The following is a 9,117-nucleotide window of genomic DNA, read 5'->3' as shown; positions in this document are numbered from 1 at the left end:
ACCTGCACGCTGGACCCCCCCCTACCCCGGGGCCCTCACCTGCACGCCCAGCTTCACCTCCTGGCACAGCAGCTGCACCAGCGGTTGGTAGCAGCTGGAGGGCAGCACCGTCTCATCCCGCAGCCGCACCTCCAGCTGCAAGGAGCCCAGGTTGCCCCTGGAATGGGCAGCCTGTGACCTCTCCACCGGGGACCCAGGCCGCCCTGGGCCGCGCCCCTCCCATGGCCTCCCGTCTTTCTCTCTTGGGGCCAGCCTCCCGTCCCTCTGCTCATGCCCTCCATCTGGCTGCCCTGCACAGCTCTGCCTCCCAGGCTCTGCCCGGCTATTTATGTTCTCTTTCTGGAAAGCCCTTCCTGCCTCTGCATTTATGGCACCTCTATCTGTCTTCAAGGTCCGGCTCCCTGCCACCTCCAAGCTTGGGTATGTGGGTCTCCCAGCCTTGAATCTATACACTCCCAGATGATGGCACCAGCCTGTGTGCACTTTACAGCGAAACAAATCCCCGACCTCAAAACAACCTAATAGGGAAACTGAGGCTCGAGCTGCTTCAGCAGCAACTTGCCACATTAGATCCAGCTTCCAAGCTTCCCTGTTCTGACAGGGAAGGTCAGAACAGGGGAGGGTGTGAACCAAGGCATGACATCCTCTAAGGTCCCCACTACCCCTGCTCAGCACAAGCCTCATGCACAGTATGTGTTAAGAAGGGTCCCTGAGCCTGGCGTGGTGGCTCATGCCTGTAACCCCAGCACTTTGGGAGGCTTAGGTGGGCGGATCATCTGAGGTTGGGAGTCCAAGACCAGCCTGGCGAACATGGGGGAACCCCATCTCTACAAAAATACAAAATTAGCTGCGTGTGGTGGTGCATGCCTGTCATCCCAGCTACTCTGGAGGCTGAGGCAGGAGGATCACTTGAATCCGGGAGGTGGAGGTTGTGGTAAGCCAAGATCGCGCCACTGCACTCCAGCCTGGGCAATAAGAGCAAAACTTCGTCTCCAAAGGAAAGAAAAGAAAAGAAAAGAAAAAAGGTAGCCAGTGTGGTGGCAGGTGCCTGTAATCCCAGCGACTTGGGAGACTGAGGTGAGGCAGGAGAATCACTTCAACCCGGGAAGCAGAGGTTGCAGTGAGCCAAGATTGCACCACCATACCCCAGCCTGACTCTGTCTCAAAAAAAAAAAAAAAGAAGATGGGCCTTGGTTGGCTCTATGGAAATGCCTTGGTGCTGACATGCAGCCGCCCACCTGCCCCTACCCTGTTAAGAATGGAAATGGAAGCCGGGCACGGTGGCTCAAGCCTGTAATCCCAGCACTTTGGGAGGCCGAGGCGGGTGGATCACGAGGTCAAGAGATCGAGACCATCCTGGTCAACATGGTGAAACCCCGTCTCTACTAAAAATACAAAAAATTAGCTGGGCATGGTGGTGCGTGCCTGTAATCCCAGCTACTCAGGAGGCTGAGGCAGGAGAATTGCCTGAACCCAGGAGGCGGAGGTTGCGGTGAGCCGAGATCGCGCCATTGCACTCCAGCCTGGGGTAAAAAAAGTGAAACCCCCTTCCAAAAAAAAAAAAAAAAAAAAAAAATGGAAATGGAGGAGAGAGGGGTCTGGGGCCTTCCACGGGGACACAAAGCTGAACCATCCAGGGCTGTGGGAGTCACAGCAAACCTCGCTGTTGTCATTTGTAAGATGAGGGCTTCCTAGACAGGCTGCCAAATTTAGCAAAACGACAACCCAAGACAGTTAAATGTGAATATTTTATTTACTTATTAACTATTTTTTTTAGAGATGGGGTCTTGCTATGTTGCCCAGGCTGGTCTTGAACTCCTGGGCTCAAGTGATCCTCCTGCCTTGGCCTCCCAAAGTGCTGAAATTACAGGCAGGAGCCACCACGTGCCTGGCCTAAATTTGAATATTTTTTGTATAGGTATTGTCTCAAATAGTACGGAGTGTTTTTGTTTTTGTTTTTTTGAGACTGAGTGTTGCCCTGTCACCCAGCTAGAGTGCAGCAGGGTGATCTCGGCTCACTCCAACCTCTGCCTCCTGGGTTCAACCGATTCTCCTGCCTCAGCCTCCCAAATAGGTGGGATTACAGACACCTGCCACCACACCCGGCTCATTTTTATATTTTTAGTAGAGACAGGGTTTCACCATGTTGGCCAGGCTGGTCTTGAACTCCTGACTTCATGTGAGCCACCCTCCTCAGCCTCCCAAAGTGCTGGGATTACAGACGTGAGTCACTGCGTCTGGCCTTTTTTTTTTGAAACAGGGTCTTGCTCCGTCACCCAGGCTGAAGTGCAGAAGTGATCATAGCTCACTGTAGCCTCCATCTTCTGGGTGCAAGCAATCCTCCCACCTCAATGCCCAGGGTAGCTAGAACCACAGGCATGTACCACCATGCCCAGCTAATTTTTTATTTATTTGTAGAGACGAAGTGTCACTTTCTTGCCCAGGCTGGTCTCAAACTCCTGGCCTCAAGTGATCCTCCCACCTCGGCCTCCCAAAGAGCTGGGATTACAGGCATGAGCCACCACTTCTGGGCAAGGGTGTCCTGTCTTTTATCTGGAAACCATATTCCTGGAGAATCTTGGGGAGGGAATTAGAGCTGTGGCTCAGGGACACGGACCCTGGAGACTTGAACCCTGGTCTGAAGTCTGCAGGGAAATTGTCAAAGTGTCTGAGCACTTGTTTTAGAAATTTCCAGAATGCAGAAAGCAGGAGACCTGTATAACCTGTGAGCTAAGAAGACAGAGCTGGCCAGGTGTGGTGGCTCACGCTTGTAATCCCAGCACTTTGGGAGGCCGAGGCAGGTGGATCACTTGAGGTCAAGAGTTTGAAATCATCCTGGCCAACATGGTGGAGCCTTGTCTCTACTAAAAATATAAAAATTAGCCGGGTTTGGTGGTGGGCACCTGTAATCCCAGCTAATCGGGAGGCTGAAGCAGGAGAATCACTGGAGGTTGCAGTGAGCAGAGATTGCGCCCCTGCACTCCAGCCTGGGCAACAGAGCAAGACTCTGTCTCAAAAGGAAAAAAAAAAAGATGGAGCTGAGTGTGGGACTGTGGGAAGGTAAAGCCCAGCCTGGATGAGAAGGGTGCTGGCCTGGTGGGCAGGGGCTGAGGGAACCCTGGACCTGCGTCTCCTGACCTCTCACCCCTGAGCAGCCCACCTGCCCTGCCTGCCTGTAGCCAATTCCCCACTCTCAGCCCTGCCCCAGCCCCTGGCACTTACTCGTCCCGCCGCCGGCTCTTGGACTGGTCGGGCTGCAGCCGGAACCAGCCCTCCTCCTGCTGGGCCGCCCACAGTCTCTGGACATCGATCACCACCTGGGGACACAGTAGAAGTCCTCCTGGAGCTGGGACACTTAGGTCTCCTCCTTGCCAACTACTGTTCTTAGTGGGGAGGGTCCTCCAAGGGTCCCTGAGCGCCAGTGGCTGTGGGGAGAAGTTGCTGGTTCTGGTAGATGGGGTGCGGGCGTGGGGGGCGGGTAGTCCCAGGCACTTCCTGAGTAGCCCTCTCTGGGGAAGCTGGAGGGAGATCTCTGAGTGTGGGGTGGCTGCAATGGAGCCAGGTGCTGGGGGACAACAGGTGCAGCCTGGAGGGAGGGGTGCTCACTTTGCCCAGGAAGTCATTTCTGCTGACAAGATCCCAGTCCCAGGCCTCCACACACAGCGCCTCTGCGGCCCCCTCCTCCAGCTCGAACTCAAATGTCTCATTCCAGCGTGGGTAGCATGACTTCTTCACGATCTGCGCAGAGCGGGTGGGAGGGGGTTAGGCTGATGCCACCAGACTCCCCAGGCTGGGCAGAAGGCAGAGCTGCCTCAGACACCGCCCTGTCCCTGCAGCCTCCTCGCCTTGGAGGCTCTGCCACATCAGGGGTTACAATGTCATGTCCTAAGCTCCCACACGTTTCTCAGATGGGGAGAATTGAGGCCCAGGGTGGGGAAGAAACGTATCCAAGGCCACACAGCAAAACAGTAGTGACTGTGTGGATGAGGTGCACAGGGAACACTTCTACACCGCTGGTGGGAATGTGAACTAGAACCACCACTATAGAAAACAGTGTAGAGATTCCTCAAGTAACTAAAAGTAGAATTACCACTCCATTCAGCAGTCCCACCACTGGGTATCTCTCTACCCAGAGGAAAAGATACCAATACGAAAAAGATACTCACACACGCATGTTTATAACAGAATGATTTGCAGTTGCAAAAATGTGAAACCAACTCAGATGCTCATCAATCAACATAAAGAAACCACGGTATGTGTGTGTGTGTGTGTGTGTGTGTGTGTGTGTATATATATATATATATATATATATATATATATATAATGAAATACTACTCAGTCATAAAAAAGAAATGAATTAGTGGCATTCACAGCAAGCTGGATGGAACTGGAGACTATTATTCTAAGTGAAGTTACTCAGGAATGGAAAATGAAACATCGTATGTTCTCACTCATAAGTGGGAGCTAAGCTATGAGGATGCAAAGGCATAAGAATGACAGAGTGGACTTTGGGGACTCGGGAGAAACGGTGGGAGGGGGTGAGGACTAAAAGGCTACAAATCAAGTGCAGTGTGAAGTGCACAGCTGATGGGTGCACCAAATCTCAGAAATCACCACTGAAGAACTTACTCATGTAACCAAACACCACCTGCTCTCCAATAATCTATGGAAACAAAAAATTAACAAACAAACAAACAAAAAACACAGGGCTGGCGCGGTGCCTCATGCCTGTAATCCCAGCACTTTGGGAGGCCAAGGCAGGAGGATCGCTTGAGGCCAGGAGTTCGAGGCCAGCCTGACTAACATGGTGAAACCCCATCTCTACTAAAAATACAGAAAATTAGCCGGGTGTGGTGGCATGTGCCTGTAATTCCAGCTACTCAGGAGGTTGAGGCAGGAGAATTGCTTGAACTCAGGAGGCAGAGGCTGCAGTGAGCCGAGATCTTGCCACTGCACTCCAGCCTGGGTGACAGAGCAGGACTCAGCCTCAAAAAAAAAACCCAAAAAACCAAAAACAAGCCACAAAACAAAAAAACAGCAGCGACTCCACTGAGAAGCCAGACCTTGGTACTTTCCTGCTCAGAAATGAGCCCCCGCCCCCGGATGTTTCCTGTGGGTGGGGAAGGCAGCTTGGGTGTTCCCAGATAAATGCCACTCCAGCTGTCTTAATCCCCTCCTCACCCCCCAGCATGGCCAGGAGTGAGGGGAGTTGGCACCAGAGGGGCTGGGACCTATTATGTCCCCTTAGACAGGTCGCCCCCTTCCCTGGGCCTCCTCTGTAAGACTGTGGCTCCCAATCTGTTCCTCCAGGTGACGGTGAGCTGATAGTGAGGTGAGCAATGGGGGCATGGCTGGCAGGTCCCCGAGCCTCCTGCCCTTCCCTGCCCTCTGGCCTCCTCACCGAGGTCTCCTGCGTCCGGCCCTTGTAGCGCACTCGGACGAAGGGGTCAGATGCGCCATTGCGGTCCTTTGGTGCCAGATCTCTGGTGGGGGTGGAGGAAGGGAGGATCATCCACTTGTCCCCTGAGCCCCCCTCCCCCACTTGTCACCACCATTATGTAACCACAACGGGCCAAAAGGCCTGGGCACATTCCGTTCCTGGCACGCTGACTGTGGACAGTGAGCCTCTCCCCTTCCTGGGCCCTGTTCCCACAGCCGCCTCCCCACGGTCACCCATGTGGCCAAGAGTCCCCCAAGGTGGAGGCCGTGGCTCCTTCCTACCAGGCCAGTGGCTGCACCTCGCTCTGAGAGGGTTTCCAGGGGGCCGGGTGTGAGTGCTGCCAGGGAACCCCTGGGGCCACGTGCCCGGCCCTCTGTTCCCAGGGCGGCCCTGAGCCTCGCTTCCTCATCAGGAAACTGGAAAAGCTAATCGCTACTGAGCTCAGGTTTAGGGAGAGAGTGCGCTTCTGGAAAACCTGCCCCAGTCACGTCGCCCTACTTGGTGGAGGGGTGAGGTGCAGCCCTTTCCTCTCTCCACAGACGGGTCTTTACACAACCCAGGTCTAGTCACAGCACCCCAGCTTTTTTTTTTTTCTTTTTTTGAGACGGAGTCTCGCTCTGTCACCCAGGCTGGAGCGCAGTGGAGTAATCTTGGCTCATTGCAACCTCTGCCTCCCAGTTACAAGCGATTCTCCTGCCTCAGCCTTCCGGGTAGCTGGGATTACAGCTGCCCACCACCACACCTGGCTAATTTTTGTATTTTTAGTAGGGACAGGTTTCACCAGGTTGGCCCGGCTGGTCTCAAACTCCTGACCTTAGGTGATCCACCTACCTCGACCTCCCAAAGTGCTGAGATTACAGGAGTGAGCCATCACGCTCAGCTCCCCCCCGACTTTTTTTCTTTTTTTGAGACAGGGTCTTGTTCTGTTGCCCAGGCTGGAGTGCAGCGGTACAATCATAGCTCACTGCAGCCTCCACCTCCTGGACTCAAGCGATCCTCCTACCTCAGCCTCTCAAGTAGCTGGGACTACAGGAGTGCACTACCACGCCTGGCTTATTTTTAAATTTTTTTTTTGTAGAGACAGGATCTTGCTATGTTGCCCAGGCTGGTCTCAAACTTCTGGCCTTAAGAGATCCTTCCACCTCTGCTTCCCAAAGCACTGGGATTACTGCACCCTTCCAAATATCCCCCACTTTAGAATTCTTTATGGAAGCGGGGTGCAGTGGCGCATGCCTGTAGTCCCAGCTACTCAGGAGGCTGAGGTGGAGGATCGCTTGAGCCCAGGAGTTCTGGGCTGTAGTGTGCTATGCCGATCGGGTGTCCACACTAAGTTCGGCATCAATAGGGTGACTTCCCAGGAGCGGGGGACCACCAGGTTGCCTAAGGAGGGGTGAACCGGCCCAGGTTGGAAATGGAGCAGGTCAAAACTCCCGTGCTGATCAGTAGTGGGATCGAGCCTGTGAATAGCCACTGCACTCCAGCCTGGGCAACATAGCGAGACCCCATCTCTAAAAAAATAAAAAATAAAAAAAAAATTAAAAAAAAAAGAACTCTTTATGGAAGAACACCAAAGCCCACTCATCTTTGTTATTTTAAACTTCTCACGCCTGCCTTTCTTTCTCCCTCAAAAACTGTCTAATAAAACCCCAAGGTTGAGGCCAGGCACAGTGGCTCACGCCTGTAATCCCAGCAGTTTGGGAAGCTGAGGCAGGCGGATCACCTGAGGTCAGGAGTTGGAGACCAGCCTGGCCAACCTGGTGAAACTCCGTCTCTACTAAAAACACAAAAGAATTAATTGGGCATGGTGGGGTACCCCTGTAGTCCCAGTTACTCAGGAGGCTGAGGCAGGAGATCACTTAAACCCTGGGAAGCGGAGGTTGCAGTGAGCCTAGAAAACGCTACTGCACTCCAGCCTGGATGACGGAGCAAGATTCTCTCTCTCTCAAAAAAAAAAAACAGGCCAGGCGCGGTGGCTCAAGCCTGTAATCCCAGCACTGTGGGAGGCCGAGGCGGGTGGATCACGAGGTCAAGAGATCGAGACCATCCTGGTCAACATGGTGAAACCCCGTCTCTACTAAAAATACAAAAAATTAGCTGGGCATGGTGGCGTGTGCCTGTAATCCCAGCTACTCAGGAGGCTGAGGCAGGAGAATTGTCTGAACCCAGGAGGCGGAGGTTGCGGTGAGCCGAGATCGTGCCATTGCACTCCAGCCTGGGTAACAAGAGCAAAACTCCGTCTCAAAAAAAAAAAAAAAAACAAACAAACAATAAAACCCCCAAGGTTTTATTGAAATATTGAGAATTTGCTCAGAAAAAAATAAAGAGGACATGTTCTTTCTTCCTCTGCAGCAAACGGACCTTCTTAACCTGACTTGGGATTCCAACAAGAGTCTCATTGGTGAGGACAATGGGGGACAAGTCCCCTCACTCTAAGAGAGGCCTGGAGATTCCTCTCCCTTGCTAAGACTCTAAGAGACGGTCAGCCACTGTGGCCCCAGAGGATGGGAGAGAGAAGACGCCTGGAGTGAGGGGAGGGCCAGGGAGACATGCTTCCGTGCCTCCCATCTTCGTGGGTGACGATGGGTGCCCAGGAGAAGCAGTCCCGAGGTCCCAGAGCCCGGGTGCGTGTGTGAGCGTGTACACACGTGTGCATGCCTGTCCCCCAGACAGCCCGGTGCCCGGCAAGGATAAGGATGGAGGAAGTGGATGAGTGGGGGTGGGGTGGGGAGAATGAATGGGGGGCGCCAGAAGGTGAGCGAGTGTGAGGGGGTGGCTGAGGCTCAGCCTAAGCCCAGCCATTTTTCCATTCATTTCTATTTTCCCAGGATAGAAAATAACTCCCGGGTGAGCAACGTGAGCATCATCTGACCCACACCCCTCCTCTGCCCAAGAGAAGTCTTCCTTTTAGGCTGACCTCCCAAGAGTCGGGGTCACACTGGCTCCATAGGGGCTGCCTGGCTGGGGGCCACCCTCCCGTCCCACAGTCAGGGAGCGACTACGGGGCGGTGAGTTTGGTGATGGAAAGGAAGGCACTTCTCAGGGACAGAGTGTGACTCACACTCAGGCCCAGACAAGAGTGCAGCTAAAAATACCCTGGGGTGGGGCAGTGGCCCTGTCACAGGTGACTCAGGCTCATGGAACCAACCAGGCCAGTGTCCCTCCTTGGGGGAACCCTCATTTTGCCCATCGGGAGATTTTTAGCAATTCTTTTCACACTCCAACCCCACAAAGGACCCCCTTACCCCACACACACACCCACCAGGCCAAGTTCACACTGGGGTTAAAGATAGAGAAGCCGGCCCCAGCACTGGGGCACTGGGACTGTGTGACCAGAGTTTGGGGTCCCTCACCTATACCCCGTACTCCATTCCTCTGTGATGGCTCAAGTTTCTCCATGAGAACATTAGCTTTTCCCTTAAAGGACATAACCCCTTGAGTGGAAATCACCCAGGAAACATCTCCAAGTCCAGAAAACCTCCCCAGATTCTCTTTTTTTTTCTTTTTGAGATGGAGTTTCACTTTTGTTGCCCAGGCTGGAGTGCAATGGCACGATCTCGGCTCACTGCAAACTTCGGCTCTGGGTTCAAGTGATTCTCATGTCTCAGCCTCCCAAGTAGCTGGGATTACAGGCATGCATCACCATGCCCAGCTAATTTTTGTGTTTTTTTTTTTTTTTT

General features: G+C 53.5%; 1 protein-coding gene across 3 annotated transcripts in view; it reads right to left on the bottom strand.

Moving 5' to 3' along the window:
• RASA4B (RAS p21 protein activator 4B) overlaps positions 1-9,117 on the bottom strand; it is a 37,623-nt gene that overhangs the window by 15,330 nt on the left and 13,176 nt on the right. For all 3 annotated transcript variants that reach the window (XM_032255048.1, XM_032255049.1, XM_032255050.1), the window contains 4 exons: positions 5,402-5,483; positions 3,607-3,738; positions 3,223-3,317; positions 40-157 (listed from right to left, as the gene is read on the bottom strand). In XM_032255048.1, the coding sequence (XP_032110939.1) occupies positions 40-157; positions 3,223-3,317; positions 3,607-3,738; positions 5,402-5,483 (427 nt within the window). The remainder of the gene's footprint in view (positions 1-39; positions 158-3,222; positions 3,318-3,606; positions 3,739-5,401; positions 5,484-9,117) is intronic.

The sequence above is a fragment of the Sapajus apella genome, unplaced genomic scaffold (assembly GCF_009761245.1).
Source record: "Sapajus apella isolate SASKATOON/1434 unplaced genomic scaffold, GSC_monkey_1.0 scaffold88, whole genome shotgun sequence".
Taxonomy (NCBI): Eukaryota; Metazoa; Chordata; class Mammalia; order Primates; family Cebidae; genus Sapajus; species Sapajus apella.
Note: the sequence above shows the minus strand (reverse complement) of the source record. Positions and strands in the feature narration are given on the sequence as shown.